Below are 22,595 nucleotides of genomic sequence, written 5' to 3' on the forward strand. Positions count from 1 at the left end.
GGGAAAAAAGTATTTGATCCGCTGCTGATTTTGTACGTTTGTCCACTGACAAATAAATGATCAGTCTATAATTTTAATGGTAGGTTTATTTGAACAGTGAGAGACAGAATAACAACAACAAAATCCAGAAAAACGCATGTCAAAAGTGTTATAAATTGATTTGCATTTTAATGAGGGAAATAAGTATTTGACCCCTCTGCAAAACATGACTTAGTACTTGGTGGCAAAACCCTTGTTGGCAATCACAGAGGTCAGACGTTTTTTGTAGTTGGCCACCAGGTTTGCACACATCTCAGGAGGGATTTCGTCCCACTCCTCTTTGCAGATCTTCTCCAAGGCTGACATTTGGCAACTCGAACCTTCAGCTCCCTCCACAGATTTTCTAAGGGATTAAGGTCTGGAGACTGGCTAGGCCACTCCAGGACCTTAATGTGCTTCTTCTTGAGCCACTCCTTTGTTGCCTTGGCCGTGTGTTTTGGGTCATTGTCATGCTGGAATACCCATCCACGACCCATTTTCAATGCCCTGGCTGAGGGAAGGAGGTTCTCACCCAAGATTTGACGGTACATGGCCCCGTCCATCGTCCCTTTGATGCGGTGAAGTTGTCCTGTCCCCTTAGCAGAAAAACACCCCCAAAGCATAATGTTTCCACCTCCCCATGTTTGACGGTGGGGATGGTGTTCTTGGGGTCATAGGCAGCATTCCTCCTCCTCCAAACACGGCGAGTTGAGTTGATGCCAAAGAGCTCCATTTTGGTCTCATCTGCCCACAACACTTTCACCCAGTTGTCCTCTGAATCATTCAGATGTTAATTGGCAAACTTCAGACGGGAATGTATATGTGCTTTCTTGAGCAGGGGGACCTTGCGGGCGCTGCAGGATTTCAGTCCTTCACGGCGTAGTGTGTTACCAATTGTTTTCTTGGTGACTATGGTCCCAACTGCCTTGAGATCATTGACAAGATCCTCCCGTGTAGTTCTGGGCTGATTCCTCACCGTTCTCATGATCATTGCAACTCCACGAGGTGAGATCTTGCATGGAGCCCCAGACCGAGGGAGATTGACAGTTCTTTTGTGTTTCTTCCATTTGTGAATAATCGCACCAACTGTTGTCACCTTCTCATCAAGCTGCTTGGCAATGGTCTTGTAGCCCATTCCAGCCTTGTGTAGGTCTACAATCTTGTCCCTGACATCCTTGGAGAGCTCTTTGGTCTTGGCCATGGTGGAGAGTTTGGAATCTGATTGATTGATTGATTGCTTCTGTGGACAGGTGTCTTTTATACAGGCAACGAGCTGAGATTAGGAGCACTCTGTCTAAGAGTGTGCTCCTAATCTCAGCTCGTTGCCTGTATAAAAGACACCTGGGAGCCAGAAATCTTTCTGATTGAGAGGGGGTCAAACACTTATTTCCCTCATTAATATGCAAATCAATTTATAACATTTTTGACATGCGTTTTTCTGGATTTTTTTGTTGATATTCTGTCTCTCACTGTTCAAATAAACCTACCATTAAAATTATAGACTGATCATTTCTTTGTTAGTGGGCAAACGCACAAAATCAGCAGGGGATCAAATACTTTATTCCCTCACTGTACATCATACACAATATGTAGCCCGACTAAATATTACATTGCAACATGTTTCCAGATGAAGCATTAAATTGGCATATTAATTGTTACCCGTTAGTACATGTTGGGTAATCAGACAAACACTTCAATACATCAAAACACCTGTAATGTGTATGCAAAAATCTATTTGCATTAAGAGTAAAAATGTTAAAAGTTTCTGGCACATCATGGGACCTCCTTTTTTGTTGTCAAAATATAAGAATAGGTTTTCCCTATTCTTATAGTTGCTGTAACATTGCAGTGTACAGTCCAATCATATACCCATAGCACACACATGCACATGGGTTTTGAAATCTCCTCCTAAATCTCAAAGGCTTCACTGCACTGAACACCGTTCACACTTCCCCATACAAACACACCTGGGTAAGCAGCAGTCCAAGTCAAGAAGGTAAATCCGTTGTTGGTGTTTTCTACCAGTGCGGATGCATAATAAGAGTAATAGCAAAGGGTCACTCGTAAAATTTAAATGAGTAGAAAATGATTGTGACGAATGAGAAAGTGGCATTTGAATCGACAAATTCTTCTGAACGCATTTTTACAGCACTTCGAGAAGGACGTCCTTGGCAATTGTTTGCCAGAGAGTCGCAAGTGTATACATAGGCTGTGAGCTGCCACAACCATTGATAACACTGCCAAGCTGCTCTATCAGATGCCACAGGGAACAGGCTGACGATGCCTGCGAAAAGGTTCAGCTGTTTCGCATTAGAAGCATAACATAAATTTATACTGCTGTTCAGAAGCTCATGTTCTGGAAATCACCATAAAAAGGGGCAAACAGTCGTTAACAAATACAGCACTGTAATGCATAACAGATGAATTCAGGATGAGGGGGGGGGGCAGACATTCACAGGGAAATAATCTGAACGGAACCTCGATCAGACATAACGCAGTGGGGCTACTGAAATATCACACTTTTGATCCATTGTGCATTTGAAGCACATGTCAAGATGAATACGGTCAAAGAACCTGCCATGATAATAAAAATACCCCAACTGATATAGCAAGGCCACTGAGCAACAAGGTTCTCCTCCGGCTTCACAATCGGCATGCATATTCAGTAGTGTATATGGAGACAGAAACCACTCGGGAGGGCTGTGGGGTGGTCAGGAGATGGGAATGCCGAGTGTCCCCCCCCCCTTCCCCAATACAAGTGGTGGGTATTCTCCAGGTCTTTCAGTTTACTCCCACATGCCAAACATGAATTCATGGTTTTGGCCAAGTATACAAATGGGTAGGTTGGAGATAACAAAAACAAACATTTTCAAGCTGGAAATTACTTTTTAATATTCCAAAACAAACAAATCAGAGTTGTGTAGTATATCGGAGATACGTATAATGGCCTTAAATGCAAGTCACATTTCACATCAGTGTCAGACATCAGCACGCCAGGCCTACGAAAACAGTGCCCTCATTTAATAAGCTTCATACAGAGCAAAATGTGTTCTACCAAAGGGTTAACAAACATTAAGTCTCTCCTCTATCCACCCACCTTCATACAAACACCAACAATGCAATAGTAATGGGGCACAGTGTGGGAGTGCTTGATTTATTTGATGGTTATTACATGAGAGACAAAAAGAGATGAAAGCACAGCTCTTTGAGGCTATGCTCTCTGTACAACCAGGCCGAGGTTTTCTCAAGACACTTGAACCCTCAACTCAGAAGTGAGTTGCGTCGACTATTTTCATGCGAAAATCAGCACTGCATGTGAACCCATGTCATGATTGCCCGAGAGATGCACATATTAATATGAACGCAAATAGACAAACTTAAACACACAGCAGGATAAAACTTGCAGTTGGGGTAACAATTCACCCACGCCACCCCCCCAACTCACCAGCAATTCGATCAATTGTCACGATTTATGGTCAACGTGAACGCATTACAGACAAAACGTAAGTTCAGAAAAAATCGATTATTTCCCGATTCGCCGGTTATATCGTGAGATTTTTAAAAAACATCTATATTGATCAATGAATGCATGCATCGTTACATCCTAAGCATAAAGGATGTTTTTCTGGCCATCTTTGGAACTTATGCTCAAAGGCTTGTAACTATATCCACAAAGCAATCAACTTATTAATAAATGTACAAGTACATTTAGAAACGACCAGATTTTTATTATTGAAATGAGGCAAGAAAGCAATCTGAATAGTAGTAGCCCAGTTGTGCGCTTGCTCAGGATCATATAATAAAATTATAGCACAATTTGTATTTATATAGCGTCTAAATGCGACCACATCTCAAGACGCTGTACAGCAACAGTGGGCATATTTATTTTATAGGGAGGCAGTCAGTCATAGGTTGAGGGTTAAAAATGGAAGGCCTTGAGGTACGCGTTAAACATTTTAAAATGTGTGGCACGACGGTACGGGCGCAGTGTATGGCAATACACCACATGGCCGGCAATTCATGAGTCTGGTGCCAATTGCTCTAGTGTGGGAAGATTCATGCAGCAGGCAAACACATAAACCATAAGAGGCTGTTCCATTTGATGTCGAGGCTGCTTTTTTTTTTAGAATCACATCCACGATAAAATGAAGGATAAATATAAATATTCATCGAAAGGTATCAGATTATTGATACACATGCACAAAATGTTATCATCTTACAGTGATAACCATAGAATCCCAAAAAAGGCAGATCAGCAATAGATGCATACAGCACTTGACCTGAATACGATACAGTATCTGCTGAATTTCATGTCCACATGACCAGACTGGGATGGAAAAAATAGAGCATTTGGGACAAGTATAAAAGTAACAGGCATTAAAAAAAAACAAGATCAGTACAAATTGTAAGGTTTTCTCTGCCTGGCTTTGTTTGAACTCGTAAGTTTGTAAGCACGCATGTAATGTGCAGTTATCATCTTACCACCGCTAGCCAAGTCCACTGACATTGCCTAAGAAAAATTGTATGCCCAGTCAAGAGCCTGTTTAAAGTATCTGTTCGGCAACAAAACAATGGGAATGGTATAAGTGCGTCCAATACGGAATATAGTTTAAAACTATCCGGTAACAAATGTAAAGTCACGTAGATAGCTTTAAGTCAAGATTTAACCGCCTCTACGGGGAGGGTTTCCACACAACAGATCATTATTTTAATGCAGCTGGCTCACACGAAATTGATTTCTCTAAGACGAAGGTACTTTGCAAACCCGCTGGCTATCAACAAAGATTCGTTCATGAAGCCAACCATATATACAGACATAGACACAATTTCAACCGAGAAGATGGGTACAAACTCAGAAATCACTGGAAGGACGTTATCAACCAGTTCAAGTCATAACTGGCTGTAATGTTTCCATTATAGACCTGGCAGCCCTTTAATTGGTAGAAGCCCACCACCAGGACCGTCGCTACAATCACCACTCGCAGTATCCCTTGATTGGTGGAAGCCCACGACCTGTACCATGTTAAACCTTTACCTGGCAGCCCTTTAATTGGTGGGAAACCACCACCAACGCTGACCGTCGCCCATCACTTACATTAACATTAGCTGTCCCGCCCATTCTGCTGACACTTGGGCTACGCCCATTTTAAACCTTTATAAACAGTTTGCCTTTAGAGGCTAACCCCAATTTCCTGATGACGACCGCGATCGAAACGTCGTAGTTTTTTTTGTTATTTTCTTTGACCCTATCTACGTGACTTTACCGAAAGACCCAAATAATATGAATTCCTGCAGTCACGAAAGTTTTAAGTCAAGATTTAAATGTATAACGCTTTTGGCCTGAACTATTCGTCAATGCTAAATCAACAGTATTAATCATCACACCCACATTTTTTGAAAAGCTAAATGGCAAGATAATGATGGTGCCGTATTTCAATACGAAAGGCAACCAGTTCATGTTCTAGCGTGCAGTAAATTGTGTCTCAAAGCACAGAAATACACAGGCTAGCACCAGCCATCAGGGGAAACTGAGAGCTCTGTATACACACACACGTATACACTGTGTAAGTTAAATTAAATCAAGATATGTATTAAGAATAACAAATGTCGCATGTGTAAGTTGTGGGAAAATGCTAGTCACGTAGAAAGTAAAGGGTTCGTGATGACAAAAAGCATTAAGTTACTGAGAAATGTCAAAAGAAACTGCCAGGGAACGGGATTACATGCCAATGTTTTGTTTCCAAAGGCTTCCAAGAGAGGCATTTTTTCCACATTACTATTTAACTGGTTAATATAATGGGGCCAACTAATTTCTGTATGAGCAGTCCAGATTGCAGATCATGCACTCTCTAGCACTTCGCAACTTAAAAAAAAAATGTTGACTTAAAACGTTCGTGACTGCAGGAATTTCTATTCTTGGTTCTTTCGGTAAAATCACGTAGATAGAAAATAAAAATAATACAAATTAAAATTTTCAAGTAAAAATAAATTGAAAATAATAAAAATACCCTAACAATTACACATTCAAGCACAACGCGATTTAATGGTGACGTCATGCCACCACAGAGAGAGGAATGTGGCCAGCTATCACTCTTTTAATAATCCTCTCTGTTAAATACCACAACTATTCATTATCTTTCATTGATTTTGTTTTTCAGGGGTGGCTAAAACAAATCTATTTTTATGAACAGCTAAATACAATACATCCCCTTAACAAAAATATCCAAAATGAAATGAATATTAAGTACGTAATAATAATTATGATTTACAATCCTTTGTCAGTCCACTGCTGGATAAAGGCCTCCCCATGTTGTGTCAGTCGTAAGGACTATTTGACGATACTTCACCATGCTGGTCAGTGCTGCGTTTTTGAAGTGGACGAAAAGAAGGCAGGACCGATTCTGATATCACTCGCCACTGATGTCAGCCGTGACTGTCAATTTAAATCAGGTCGTCACATTCACGAGGCAGTGCACAAACCACGGTGGACCCACTCCTTTCCCATGCTGTACATAGTTACCATAAAAGTAAAACTACAACATGTATATTAGTATTCTTGGTTCTCTCGGTAAAGTCACGTAGAAGGGAAACAATCAAATAATTCAAATATATTTTTATTTGAATTATTTTATTTAATGTATGGCATTGTATATTACACTAATATACATTTTGATTTAAAGCTTTCGTGACTGCAGGGATTCATATTCTTGGTTCTTTTGGTAAAGTCACGTAGAAGGGAAACAATAAAATAATAATAAAAATATTTTGTAAAATAAAAATAAAATAAAAATATATTTTAAAAAAAAAATATATTTTTATTATTTTATTGTTTCCCTTCTACGTGACTTTATCGAAATAACCGAGAATATGAATCCCTGCAGTCACGAAAGCTTTAAATCAAAATGTATATTCGTGCAATATAATACAATGCCATACATGAAATACAGAAGCATCTGAGTGGAGACGGGTTAAACATAAACACATTCCCGCACATATGTCTGACTGAACGTGATGATATCGGTGTCCACTCAGGGCCAATGAAGAACAAAAGAGGCAGAGTTTTGCTCTTGTTTACCACTGGTGGGCTGATAGGGTGCCCATACCAGAAAGCTGGGCTTGCATGCAACAATTCAATATTTATTTTAACATCTGCAGTATGACACTCAATGGCCTACAGCTGTAAGTGTAAAAACCACTCCAGCACATTTTGATTGCCCTCTTTACTTATTAATATATTATTTAGAAAATTGATGGAGCTATGCCGCTAAATCACTGTTCCGCTAATCCCATAACTCGGTTTAACAAAGAACCCAGTGTAACATAAAGCAAATGTGGCAATTTAACACAGATGCCTAATAAAGATTATAATAAGCTGGCATTGCATCCTCATTGCCAGAGAAGATAATACACACACAAATCACACATTTTTATTTTGAACATATTTATGCTGCTGCATAGAACCACAAGATTAAATGGTGTTATCAGGGGATCAATTTCTCACCATGGGCAGTTTTTTTGTTATGAAAAGACGCTGGTTATTCCCATTTTCCAATGTGCCAATTTGATGTGAATGTAAAGTCATTTTACAGTTGTGAATACATAAAAAAATGTAATGTATTTACATACTACAAGATATTACAATCTAAAGAGAAGGAAAATGCAGTGATATAAAAGCCATGGTTAAATTGTAACAGGTGACAAAGACTGTTTCATTACTCTGTGCATAATAGCAGCTCGAAAATTGCATCCTTGGAATTTCAATTCCTTTGAGGCCACGAACCACACCAAATGGTCCCTCTGTATTCTATCAAATAATCCCAGTCATGCTTATATGACTAAATTCCAATACTGTAGTTTTATTCATGCACCACAAGCATCACACGAGGCACTGTTTGCCTCAGTGTGCTTGGCTGCAATATACCATAGTATTTACTTTACAAATACAGCAGGTACACCAGTCGGGATACCATCATCGTGTAATGTTATCCCACACTGGTCTTGCAATCCAGAAATCGTCGGTTTGATCTCCCAGTGTAACAGTCAAAACAATGGGCAGGTTCCTTAAATTTATGGTGGCGAGATGTTAACTACCTCACCTGGTGTACAGGAGGTCTTGGGTTTGATTCTGACCCTGACGCCTGCATATTTGGAGTTTGCATGTTCTACTTGTGGTTGCGTGGATTTTCTTCTGGGTCCTCCGGTTTTTCCCACCACATTGAGAAACAAGCATCTGGAGTATTTGGCTGCTATATATTTCCACGCAATAATCCACTTCTATCAGCTTTTATGTGGCCAGGTCGCTTCTGAAAAATAGCTGTATAGCTCAGTGGGCCTTACCTGGTAAAATAAAAAAGTTTAGTTTAAATAGTTTTAAATTCCCCAGCCTGTGTCTTCCCCAGCAGTAAACATGGGTACACCCCAGTCAATTGATTGGCAGGTTGTATTTGGTGGGATAAAGTCTCGGTACTCCAACCTCTTTCAAGACGTATGGCCATCGTGGAAGAGTAGGCCAACATACTCTCTAAAGCTCACTCTAATCCACGCACTTCTGCCAGCACTGGCATGAGTCCTGAACCTTTGGCTTTTATGTGCAGCAATACCATACGTGAATGAACAACGGCCGTAACCAATGTAAGGCAGAGAAAGTAGCTCGGCTTTATGGGTTGTATTCTCTCTCAGATGTCATTCGGAGGTCGGCTAGGTGACAAAAATACAGTACCCAGTTTAACACCACAGTGTCCAAATTTATTCGCTCCCCTCAGGCATTGATTTCACTTGCCTCTGCCGCTATTGCACTATACGTCGTCGCATGGACGCGGTGCAACAACAAATATGACGCACAGTCACGCTATTGTTAGTGTGTGGCCAAACCCGGCAATCGAAAGGTTTATCTTTATTCCATTGAAACAATCTCCTTCCTCCTCCTCTCTCTCTCTCTCTCCCTTGACCATTCTTCCCCCGAGTATATTTCCCACTGTTTGTTCATTCCGGTTAAGTCCCTAGAAATGCCTTTGTTAAAAAATTCGTAATGTTGCTTACAACTTTAAGGTCACTCATATAGCACAGGGGTCATTTAATATCGACAAGAGCCATCTGCAAAGGACGAATGGTAAACTTTAGTGTTATTTCACTACAACATGACCGATAGCCAAGGAGTTTTACAATTACATTTAAATGCAAAAAAAATGTATAATATACTTCTACGTGAAATAAGACAGAAGAACAATAATATAAGTGCAGTAACAAGAGCCATGTAACTAAAAATAACCGAGGTAAAAGGTAAAGGTTCAGCCCTGAACCTGCTTGCTCATGGCACTGCTAGTAAAATTGGCTTCTAGTAGAGGAAGCTCCAGAGAGCTCCCTCCCAATGGTGTGTTGGCCTACTCTTCCACGTTGGCCAGATATAGTCTTGGAAGAGGTACGAGTACCGACACTTTGCCCCACCATTCGCGACCTGCTCATTGACTGTGCTGTCCCTTATTTGTACTGCAAGGGTGGACTGAGGCAGTGGGGGATTTAAGAAACGTGCCCAATTTTTCAATTGCCGTGTCAGGAGATTGAGTCGAGCCCTGGATTGCAAAGTCCGGTGTGCTAACCAAGACACGGTGGCAGCCTCCCTATAATGACCATGACACTTCTGTAGAAGCTGTGAGGGATATATGGAGAGAGAGAGAAAACACCATCACTAGATTAAAATCCTGAAGTGTTGCTCTGGAGCCGACCGCTACGTGTGTCCCTGCCAATGACTTATGGCCAAGGACCCGAGCAGATAACGTGGAGTGGCAGCAGTTTGGCACTAGTATCACCCATATCAGGTTCGTCTGATAACGCCGCGCCATTCAACTTTGCCTTGGTATCAGTTAGAGCCGCACGGGACGCGCGTCCCTCCTGTAGTGTCTGAGCTGCAGCTGAACAATGCAGGCTCACCCCAACGCTCTTCAACCACACGCACTCCCAAATCCTCTTCCTGCACACGATTGATGGCAAGCTCTATCACAAAAACTCATCTTCTTAAGTCATACTGCCAAATTGCAGGGCAAAATTTAAAATAACCGTTTGTCTTCTTTGGTTCTTTCGGTAAAGTCACGTAGAATGAGAATAAAATAATAAATTGATAAAATAAAATAAAATAACACAATAATATTCTCACGACGTTTCGGCCACAACACAAGCGGCCTTCATCAGGTGAAGGGACGAGACTGTCTAGTAGGACAGCGCTGGAGTGAAAGAGACTGTCCTACCAGACAGTCTCGTCCCTTCACCTGATGAAGGCCGCTTGTGTTGTGGCCGAAACGTCGTGAGAATATTATTGTGTTATTTTATTTTATTTTATCAATTTATTATTTTATTCTCATTCTACGTGACTTTACCGAAAGAACCAAAGAAGATGAATCATTGCAGTCACGAAAGCTTTAAATCGAAATAGAACCGTTTGTATTTATTACTGCGGTTAACGTCTTCCTTTTTTCCAGAACAATTTTAAAACATTCTAGCGACTTACATATCACACTTTTAATCAGTCTCGGTTGCCTGCTCCCTAAATAATAATACATTTACAAAACGCATAAAGCATTTACTAATGCACGATCTCAAATTACTTCCAAGTTTAAAGGAAAGCTGTACGACATTAGTGGATGTAAGGGTCAAATGTGTATGTTTAGATACTACTGCTTTTGAAACGATCGTAAATATGGAACACGTGTGTTGTCTCTGGCACAAATTAAGCGAAAACATAATTATTGAACGATTTTCTTTTTCATTTTCCAAGGTGTATTCTAAAATAAATAGCAGCTGTCCGCAGTCAAATTTTGTGTCATTTCTATTCCAAAAGTAACACATTTTAGTAAAAAAAAAATTCTTGGAAATAGAGAGACAGTGTGATAAATGTTACCGTTCTGTTCACATTGACGGAGAGATTCATTATACACTCCGAAAAGCTTTGCACTTTTGCCTTTTAATTTTCGGTATAATATACAAGAGGACTTATCCAAATATATATTTGTGCCAATAACAATGCAAAACACTATTATTGCAGATCTACAGTGTTTGAAACGAACCCAATTAAAACTATTTCGAAAAACCTGCAGGTGGTCTGATTCACTCGGCTGATTCAACGTCGTGTTCCCCTTGACGATGAAACCAAGCTAAAGAGTGTGACCCATATCCTTCATCTGAACAGTGCGCACCAGAAAATCGGCCTGGCGATAGAACCCCAATAAGAATTCCCCCAAATTTTATTATATTTGTGTTTTTTTTGTCATCACATGAGAAAATGTTTATTCAGAACTAATACAGAACAGTGCAGCACACGGTATTGAATATTGGCCCATAAAAATAGATATCAGACAGAACTAGTTCACACAGGACTAGAACTAATTCTGTGTGACCCTTTTATCTATGCTGGGGGGGGGTGCATCTGCCCACATGTTCTTACTAGTGAGCTGTGCATTTTAACGGGAGTAAATTAGATCATTTTCATTATCCCAGAGCTATAATTTAGCCAAATTAAGTGAAAAAGGAAAGATAGTGTGACGAGATTTTTTGTGCACTCATTGGTGTCTGGACTGAGACTCTCACTTCAGAACAATATTTAATCATGCATGGCTGACAGGAATTGAACCCAGGATATCAGCAGTATCGGCTCAGTGCTCTAACCCCTGAGCCACAGGATTACATTTGAATTGCCTCAGTCTTTACTGTGCCTAAGATTGAAACGCGTGGGTCTTTAACGATAAACGGAGTGAAAAACAAGCCATTTGGGTTATCATTACCTCACAAATGTTTATAACATTTTATTTAAAGAAATGTTCAAGACACCGCATGCCATGGAGGAGGGGGAAAGAGTGAGTTAATGTGCCATGCACTTAGCGATATGAGTTCGATTCCTGGCCATGGCTAACATGTGTGACGGATGATGAGTGAACGAGTCCTATCCATACCGCCCCCCCCGCCGCCCCCAAAGATACAGATCCCCCATGTAGCCATAACAGACTGTTGGAGCAAGTGCTGTTAGCGAGCACCTAAGAAGGCCGACAGGACGCACAAGGGGGTGGGTGGCCAGCACCGCGCCCGGTTGCCTTTGTCTCCCGAGTGGCGATATTTAGACACTCCACCAGGTACTCATTTGAAGCTGGGTCGACCTAGGGAAGGCCCAGGACTGGCAGGTAATTATTACTGGTGGTGTCCATGAGCGGGAATCGAACTCGGGTCGCCAGGTTCGTAGCGCAACACGTTAACTGCTACACTACCCTTGCCCCCACCACCTCCCACGATTTCACCAACCGACACTTACCAACCTGGTTACACAAAAACCCTTACAAGTCTGCATCCAGCTGTGGATTGACTAAGAATGTAAATTAAAACTAAAATTTATTAGGCAAATGGGTATTTCGTACATACACTTTAACCAAGAAACCATTTTTTTCGATAATTTTTTTAAAAAGTCAACATATATTAAGTGTATCCCTATGTTCTTATTTGTGGTTAACTCAAGAAGAAGAGTACCTGAATTGCCATGAAGAGAGAATATTTCTGAGAAAGCAATTAAGATGACACAGTAATTAAAAAGTGGACATTTATCTTCGTATGATATTTGTACCGACAGGTCTTCTGTTGTAGAGGTCATATATTTGCACCTTGCGAGAGTGGAAAGAGGAGAAAACTAGCGACAACTGCCCGTATCTCGACTGTTTCCAATAAATTATTGCACATATTACCAAAGTAATTGTGATTTCAGATATGCAAATGAAAGCAGGATCGAGGACAAAGCGCACTGCGGGGTAATGCATTTGTCATTCGGCACCACTTAGATGCAGTTTCCCCACATATGCGTTCATTTACATTCGGGGCTTCCAGTGATGATGTTGCACCACACTGCTGTCCGTGCACCAGTGCACAAGATCAACGATGCATGGAGTGGACGGTCTTGAACCTGACGTGATACGGCAGATGCCTGAGAAAGTATTTGTTCGTGATTGCCCGTATGTTTACTCTAAAGAAGCTGGCTTGCTATATCCATGTATTGCAAAATTGGAGTAAGATTTGGGCTATTCTATTATTGTTTAGGGTTTCAAGGTTGCGCTGAATAGCTCTACGATGTGTTTCCGGGCCGTACTATGTGCTTTTCGGCACGACGTCCGACGTTTCATTCAACGCGCTGCAAGGAGCTCCTTAAAGCAAATTTCAGTAAAAAAACACTGTACAACCCAAGAACACAATGGACTACCAAAGATGTTGGTTATTTGTGGGTTTCTAGACATCATGTGTATGTATGTATTCCTTCGAGTGTGTTTTTTCCCCCATTACGCTCTAGAGAATGTTTTAGAAGACCTGGACATATAGATAAATGCCTTTATTGTATATCAACATGCCCACATGTTAAGTGATGATATCAGTTTTTCAGGAATCTGCTGTTGCTCTGCAGAACGGAAGATATAAATGAACGAGGCACCGGCATGCCTTTAACTAATCACCATGCCGATCAGCATCCCGCCTCAACAAAATATCATGATCCTTTTAAAAAGAGCAGAGATTTGCAAAGCTTGGCTGAGCACGGGAGTTTAATTTCTATGTAATTTTACTGAATATCATTATATTGGTCTAATGCCCTAATAATGTTTTACCATTTATTTAGACAAACCATTATATCCCCTTCACCAGCCTGCAGTGGCCAGCGTGGTGAGGTATTGTCTAAGAACACCCATGACCGACACAGCATGGTTGGGGGGGAGACCATCATCCAGCAGTGGATTTGATTAAAATAGTTTATTTTCTTTTAAGAGCATAATCAGAATATACCCAAAGGAATGAAAACTATATACAGAATGTTATAATCTCCTTGAGGTGCTGACATGCGTTAAATGTTTGAAGCTGAAAGGTGTTATAAAAATACAAGGCAGGTGGTCTTAAAAATTTCCATTTCAAAACCCGTCCCATGAGTTTTCAAATACTTGAAAAAGAAAAATCTGATTTAACTTATTTTATATTGAACTTACTACACATATTACATGGTGTGTAAGGCATCTTAATTGGATGTAAACAACAGGAAAGACCTATATTATTTATCTAAGAAAGCTGACAATGCACAACACTTGTATTTTAAAGCTGCAAAAGGTATTTCCGAAACCACCATGAAGTCCTGTCAAACTATCTATGTAGACAGCTGCACAACCAACTGCAGCATAACCATATATTTTCAGATATTTTCAAGCAAATAAACACACACTACACCTCGCCCAGACACGCATACATACACGTGCATACACCTCGCCCACACGTCCCCCCGTATGAACAAAGTCCTTCTCTCACCCTAAACATGCACTTACACAAAGCAGCAAGTATGCATACAAAGTGCAGGCACTTACTCATGCACTTTCACACACGTGCACACAAAGACAAAGATCTCCCGTTTAGCCTCATAGACCAGAGGGAAACAGGCGCCCACAAAGACAACGATCCCCTGAGTAGCCTACATAAGCTGTTGGGGCAAGTGCTGTTAGGAAGCACCTATGATTGCCGGAACACTGCACTTGGGGGATAGTGTGGTCAGCACCACGTCTGGCTGTCTATATCTCCCCAGTGCTTATGGTAACACACCACACCATATACTCATTAAGGCCGTGTCGACCTATGGGAGGCCCAGGATCGGTCCAGACGCCACTTCTGTTAGCTGTGGCTGGGAATTGAACTCGGGTCGCTGGGTTTTTAGCGCAGTACGCCAACCGCGATGCCACCACTTTCCCACTGGGATACAGGCCCACTCGTGAACGCGCACGTGCACACGTGCACACGTGTACGCGCACGCGTGCACACACGCTTGCACAGAGAGAAATAGATCTGAATGGGGGTGGCACAGAGGGCCAAGGAGGTTGTGAGCTCGTTTGTTCAAAACTCAATCCCATCCCCCAGAGCAACATGGCAGGCATTGCATTACTAACGCAGAGGCACCGTCGCCAGCGCGCACAGCCACTGAACACATAAAAAAAAGATTAACGAATAGAATATGTGCATTTTTCTCACAAAAATTTCCAAACGTGAAACAAATACAACAAATATACATTAAATAAGTACCGTACGGAGTATTTCTCATCCAACAAAATTAGTGTTTCACATCAATCATTGACTTAAATTCGACAAAAACACATTTAAAAAATAATATATACCCACCTAACCGCCTCGTATGGCAAATAAAAAATACACAACAACTATAAAGAATTTGCTTCTTAAACAAATAATACTTACCTTATTACAATATGACAGAATCAATTTCAAAACTGATACAGCTCAAACTAGGATTTTAAACGCATTTCCCTTCTTTACTTTACACGTGGCAATATGCATTACATGTGTGTGTGGCCATTCCTCTTGGCTTTGGCCCTAATCATTCACGGGCCCAAGAGGAGCCATTCAATGTCACGGCGCCGTTACTGTGATGGACAGGGTCAATCGATACGGCAAATTTTGGCTGTGATCGATTCCCGTCCTGAAAACTCTGCATCTGTTTGAGCTCAGAGCGGAGGCCAGATGGATCCCCATTGTAATGGGTCCGCTCGACCCGAGCCAATTTGGCCGTGACAGATTGTTTTTGGCATGTCATGACCAACTAATCAGTGTATGTATAGAGCCAATGACAAAGGTAGTGACATGGATTTTCCAGGTTAATACCAATAGATGCGATACCTTAACAAAGGGTGTGTAAAAGGTGTGTAAGACTGCCAGGGCAAGTACACATGTGTATATATGTAGGGTAGTTTGAGTTTGATTAGTGTGTGACGTATATTTTTGTATCCTTTTGGCCAATACTGCACGATCATAAAAAAATATCTGCAGATTATTTACATGAGTTGTATATTGTTTGCTTCAACTACATTTTACGATATCGTAGTGGTACACTTGGTTGGATAAATTCAATTAACATATCTTTAAAATATTTCATTTACGTTAACCTTGTCCTGAAACAGAAATTGTAAGATGTAAATGACCGAATTTGACTTTTAACAGGAAAGTTAATTAATTTCACAGGATGTGATAATGCGCTTTATGAGAGGAAGGGAAAAAAGGAAAAATGTTTGAAATTAGACACTTTCTGTGCATGATTATTCATGGACAATGTCAGAATCCAGTTGCCAGTGGTAATGGAGCTAATGTCCGCAAAACGTAGATGTTAGCGTTAGAAATCCTGGAGTCTTAGGTCATGCTCCACCTAACACACCAAGGATGCACATGCTCCATCTTCTCATCTGCATGAATATTCTCCATGTGACTCATCTTTTGCTCAACCATATTGTTAGAACACTGAATTAATAGATTCTTACGATGAGCTGACTGTGTCGGCTACATGGCTCTTTTAACAAAATGCCCCCTGTGTAGTGAGCTATTTTACTTGATAAAGTGGGACATTAACGTCTCGCCATTTTAAATTCAGAATTGAAATTGCAAACTCCTGAGTAATATTTTAAGCAGATTGTCGAACTTATGGATTTATCACCAGTAATCTAGTGATGTACAAGTTGATTGACCTCATTAGTATGATGGATCTCCTTTTGCTCTCAGCAGGTAAACAATTCCAGATCATGTTTTAATTAATTTGCTTGCAAACCACAAAATAAGTAAAAATGTGCATTTCTTATAAAAGCAACTCTACTAATAATCATCATCATCACCAATGCAATAATATTTTCATTTAGGTACATTACTTGGCATTGGTTTTTATCAAATCATTTTGATAAGTCCGTCACATATCAAGACTCTATTTCTCTTCTATCCACTCACATGCAGGTCTTAATGCTGCAAATAAAACTGCGACTAGAGTGGTCAGATGCATCAACAGGATAATTGTCAGCCTCTTCGAGTAGGGCGATTCCATTGATCTATAAAAATTGTGCATCATTTGTTGTTGTTTTATGTTTACTAAACAGTATAGTACAGGATAAAAATACAACCCTATTAAAGACAGCATGACCCATTGACCGTACCATACAAAAAATGTATCCAGTTAATGCACCTGTAATCAAAATGACGAGCAAACCCAGTGAACTGAATGCATATACACATGATGTGCTCGAGTCAAATATTTAATTGTTTTGTATCAACTACAATTCAGTGTTAAAGTCTTGTAATTTGCATATTATCATGGGAGTAAATGGATAAAAAGGACAACTGCTTCGAATGAGGCACTTACTGTGCATTATTATTTATGGAACATGCCAGAATCCAGTTGCTGGTGATCATTGAGCCTACGTCAACAAATTCAGAAGTCCTGGAGTCACAGGTTATGCATGTAGTTCATGCAATAGGGTGCTAGAATAAAATAATTAATATTTATTTTGACCAATCCATGCATAATTTCTCAAAAAACAACATTCTGAACGAAACAAAGTTATCCTTTGCAATAATTGTTGTGTGTGTGTGTGTATATATAAAAACTATATATGTTATGGCATATAGAATAAGAAATTCGCGTTTTTACGTGGAATAGTTTTTGTAAAGATAGTTCAAAATCCCACCAATAACACTTTATACTTGTGATGAACATGGAATGTGCTGCTACACCTTCAAAAAGTATAAACATCGATCTTTAAAATATTAAAAATACCAATAATGAATAAACAGAACCATCACGTTAATTCTAGAATACTTAACATCGATTTCTCATCTTTCCCGGTGCACATCATCAATTTTAAATGTTTTTTTGTAGATCTTCAACTTGAAGAACTACATATATTTTTGTATAGCTAATCCAAACATTTACGTTAAATCTCAGCAAGTGGAACAATTGGTTGATTATATTAAAGTTTAAAAAGCCAAATTGGTTTCCTGCTCAAATAAACGTGTGCGTGACCTTGTCTCCTGTTTACAGCCTTAAATCATTGGTGACAATTCCACATTGCTATGACGAGGGCAAGTCTTTCTATCGTAAAACCACCGATTATTTCCCCACAATGTATTGTAATTCAGATTGTATCAAACCCAGAGGGATGAAGGACTGAGATGACCCCTGACTGGGATTTAAACTCCGTAACCTTTTGATTGCAGGCTCGCAAATACCACTGCTTCATCCAACCACATTGGTTAATTGAATGGGGCAATAACAACCAAATACTGATGACGAAGTGAATTCCAACTCACCCGAATTTTTACCAGCCGAGTTCTTGAGGCGCAGTGCTTCTTCAACAGCATCCTCTGTTAATGGCAAAGAAACAACGATACCCATTTAAATATTGCACACAATCCAAAATGTTTTTTTATGTTAAATGGTTTGCATCGGCACTATGTCCTTGAAGATTATTTTCAGAATTCCATTACCAGTAATAAGTGCAGATTATACGTATGCTTGCTTTCATGGTAAACAGAAATATGTCATTAAAATATACATATATGTTCTAGTACATAACTACAACTTGTTCATTTCATATAAAACACGCATTGTAATATTTGTATTGAAGGGCAGTATCTAATATAAACAGTAAAATTTGTATACTTGTGTAAAATTTACAGCAAACACTATATAAATTAGAAACATGTTTTGCTTAAAAGAACATGATACGTAGCTGTAATACATTCATGCCAAGTTAGTTATTTAAATGTGAATTTTAACAAAATGTCTGAAATATCTACAACATTTACACAGCAGTCCATATTTTCAACGTTCGGGCTCTTTGCTTCATTTTAACCAAACATGTTAACATCCAGACATATCACAATGCTGGGTTAATTTATTTATTCACATTATCCCACTATTTACAGAGCGTAGTGGGGAATCTAAACAGCCGTGCATTCCACCTATTCAAAGGTAATAACAATGCATCCACAGTCACTGTATTTAATTAACTATTCTGAACGAACAGGACGTGCATTTGTTCCATTTTCTGCAGGTTACAAATCACACGAAAATGTAACATTTACTGCTTTCCTTTTACTGGTAAAGTAGCTCAGACACGTAAAAGAAAGGCAAATTAAACTCCCCCCCCCCCAAAAGTCTACAAAAGGAACCAGGCCCAGCTTAACGTGTGCCTGCATAGCACCTGGCCAGCTGCCACCAAATACCAAGCACAAGGCAGGTGGAACGACAGACAACTGAGAGGCAGAGTCTAACACAGAACTTAGATGGAGAGAAAGCTTACGTTAAATATATTAAAAACCATGACATTTACTCGTGACCGAAAGGTGTGCCAAAATATTCCTAAATTAATAAAGTTACGCTTGTTCGTATGTTAAATTAGCTGTTTAGGCAATAATATTGAAATGTTGTAAAATATATTCACACGTTTGCACTTTATGAGTTAAAATTATTATGGGTTGACTCCTGGGGGTTAAATATGTTGCAACAATGATTGTTATTATTCAAGTTTACAGAATATATTCTATTTGCTGCCTACTGTATGGCACTGAATCACCTCAAAGTTATTTTAATGCAAAAAATAGGACACAATACAACATTATTCAGACAAAATAAATTGTATTGAATAAAGTAAAGCATGTATTGTATTAGCTTTCTTGATGTGTTACAGACAACTTCACTCTTTACATTAAATTCACTGTGGACTAAATTACCTTGCATAGCATATTAAAGCTTTGGCAAATATAAAACTATCCAAAACAACGTCGCTCCTGTATTGCTATCATGCAAAGTATACCAAGTTACATTTTTTTATTTGAAATGGGAATCACAAAGTATAACCCCCAGTTGAAGTACTTAGTCCAGGGGTCATACAATAATTGGTCATATCGAGAATTCTTAAGAGCTCATTTGATCGATGATAAACTTAGTATGCTCAACATCTGCTTGGGAGAGTCAATACCTGAGAAATATTTTTTTTTAAGAAAACAGCATTTTCATTTTAATGTCAAAGACTTAGAAAGCGGACCTCATCGAAATAACTGTCACTAGAATATTGTAATAATCACATTAAAATAATAACCTCTTGAATAAAATGTTATCCATCAATGTTAATCAGCCAAGCATTTCAGGTTACTGAACGTACCATGTAATTGGTCAACCAGGTTGGCAATTGAAGCGTGAACTAATTGTAAGAATGTTCTCGTTGTATCATGTTGCAAAGGAAAAAAGAACAAGTCGTCAATAACTTTTATTTAAATAGCATTTACATGATCATTAGACCTCCTTTGACAGTACCAAAATGTAATAATAGGGTTTTTCCCCTTTTTTTCTGGCAACAAAACTGAAACCTTTTTACAAGGATTCATGTCTGCATTAACCAGAATACCTGCAGTCAAAATACAAACAAAAAACATACTATGATAATATATGCATTGTCCTTGAAACTGATTGGTCCACACCAAGGGACGGCTTTCTTTTGAGCCTCGACCCAATTGGTGCTCGACCAGGTGACGCGTACAGCTTTTTCGCGTCATCTGGTCGAGCACCAATTGGGTCGAGGTTCAAAAGAAAGCCGTCCCTTGGTGTGGACCAATCAGTTTCAAGGACAATGCATATATTATCATAGTATGTTTTTTGTTTGTATTTTGACTGCAGGTATTGTGGTTAATGCAGACATGAATCCTTGTAAAAAGGTTTCAGTTTTGTTGCCAGAAAAAAGGGGAAAAACCCTATTATTATAGCATTACATGACTCGACACAGGCTGTGAAAAGAAGCCCTTGCATACAAATGCCCCTTCTCATCCATTTTTTTACTCATACAGCAGAGCCCGTGCATCCTGTTTACTTGCAAGTGAGCCATGACATTGGTGCAGAGAATAATCCACTTACTCGTGCAACATTACTGTTAGAAGAAGGCTTCCCTCAACCCATGGTGCTTCCGACCCTGACCAATGCAATCAAATCAATGGGCCGACCTTGCAAACCTCCCATCAAAAATTCAATCAATTCTGCCTTGCGTCCTAGACCCACACAGTTTCGCCCCTTTATTTGAACTCTGTTTGCATATTCTCCTCAAATATCAACATCGTAGTATGGATTATTTATATATATACAGATCTCATGGGATAAGACCATTCAATGACAGCGTTTTATATATTTGAACAGATGACAAATTCTCTCCTGCTGCAAATAAGCTATGCACTGTATATAAATGAAACTATTATATGTACAGTGCATTCTATATATGTAAAGATACACACACACGTCAATGTCATTGGCACATGTGCTGTGTTCTAATAAAAGGCATGTTATATAATCTCACCTGAAGGTCGCTTGTTATTGCGATCGAAACGTCGTGATCTATTCGTTTTTCTACCTACGTGACTTTACCGAAAGAACCAAAGAGTATATAACACAAACTTAGTCTATATTGAGTATATTCCGTTATATTTGTGATACTTAAAAATGTAACATGCCTGTAATACCTCTCTCTCCCTCCTCCTCCCTTAAAATCCAATAAATTGTCACAAACTTAGGGTTGCGATTCAATTAAAAAAATCGATTCCTCTTTTTCTAGTAGCTGATTGTGGCAGCACGACAACCCATTAAATACAAGGTATACGATATTTAAATGCAGGTACATGTAATTGATTCTTATGCAAGCGATTCCATGCAGAATAAATTATTTTAATCGATGAATAAAGGCATCATTACACCCCTACTATTTCCGATGTATTTTTACAATTTACACCTAATATATATTTGTTCATGATCTTGTGGGAAAAGGTATATGTTCTAAATTATACTTTCTTTAAATAACCGGCTTCATTGTGAACTAAAGTGCAAATATTACAGAGCAAGGGAAACCACAAAAGGGTGAATGCATGTGTGCTCACAGGCAAGCTAGCTACTGCCCTAACACTCATTTACACATCTGGATAGGATGTGCCAGTTGATTGTGCACGGACAAAGAGGCCTGTCAAACAGCATGCAGTCCAAACAATCTCAATCCCATCTAAGACTGCTGAACCAAACAGCAAACTGTCATGTACCATTACATTCCTGGCACACTTCTGCAGCACCACAATGCATTGCGCACACGACAGCTGACGGGCACACGTTTGTATCCACCGGAGCGAAAATGGTTTAACAAGCAAAAATAAATAAAAATGCATAAACAATCGAAATGCACGTAGATTTTTTTTTACTATTGGAGAATCACATCTGGTGTCAATAAAAATAAAACCTTTCATAACAACTTATTTCAATTGGAAAATGAGGAAGGGGATAGGTGGTGCACATTATTTTCCATGCGTATACTGTTTAAACTGGGGGGTGCCAGCGGTGGTACACTAGTTGATGCACCGAGTTATGAAACTGGTGAACTGAGTTTGATTTCCGGCCATCAGTGGCGAATGATATCTGAAACGATCCTGGGGACCTGATCCCCCCCACCCTCCTCCCTAGCCCACCCCCTACAAAGGGGATGTGCATTCATTTTTATCTATTACTATCACCAGTGTACACTAAAGTAGTTCAGCGTGCCTTTCGTATGTAGCCAACCGTGCTTTAGTTGTAAGAGACCCTTCAGTAGCAGAAACCAGAACAATTGTAATGAAGTTACAATAGGAAGGCTGAGTATCTACAAGAGCACACAAGATAAGGTCCCTCCGATGGTTTCACGCAATGGTTTTGAAGTTGTAAGTAACCCCTAGGCCTGAATCGTTGGTTGCCCACA

The 22,595-nt window shown here is 39.6% G+C and overlaps 1 protein-coding gene across 1 annotated transcript in view; it reads right to left on the minus strand.

The window, feature by feature from the left end:
- The window catches only part of LOC116939550 (uncharacterized), a 108,000-nt gene that overhangs the window by 11,148 nt on the left and 74,257 nt on the right, over positions 1–22,595 (minus strand). Inside the window, exon 5 of the mRNA XM_032948078.2 lies at positions 18,145–18,198. Coding sequence (XP_032803969.2) covers positions 18,145–18,198 — 54 coding nt within the window. The remainder of the gene's footprint in view (positions 1–18,144; positions 18,199–22,595) is intronic.

This window comes from Petromyzon marinus, chromosome 6 (genome assembly GCF_048934315.1).
Source record: "Petromyzon marinus isolate PM22_M1 ecotype Great Lakes invasive population chromosome 6, UKy_Petmar_22M1.pri1.0, whole genome shotgun sequence".
NCBI lineage: Eukaryota > Metazoa > Chordata > Hyperoartia > Petromyzontiformes > Petromyzontidae > Petromyzon > Petromyzon marinus.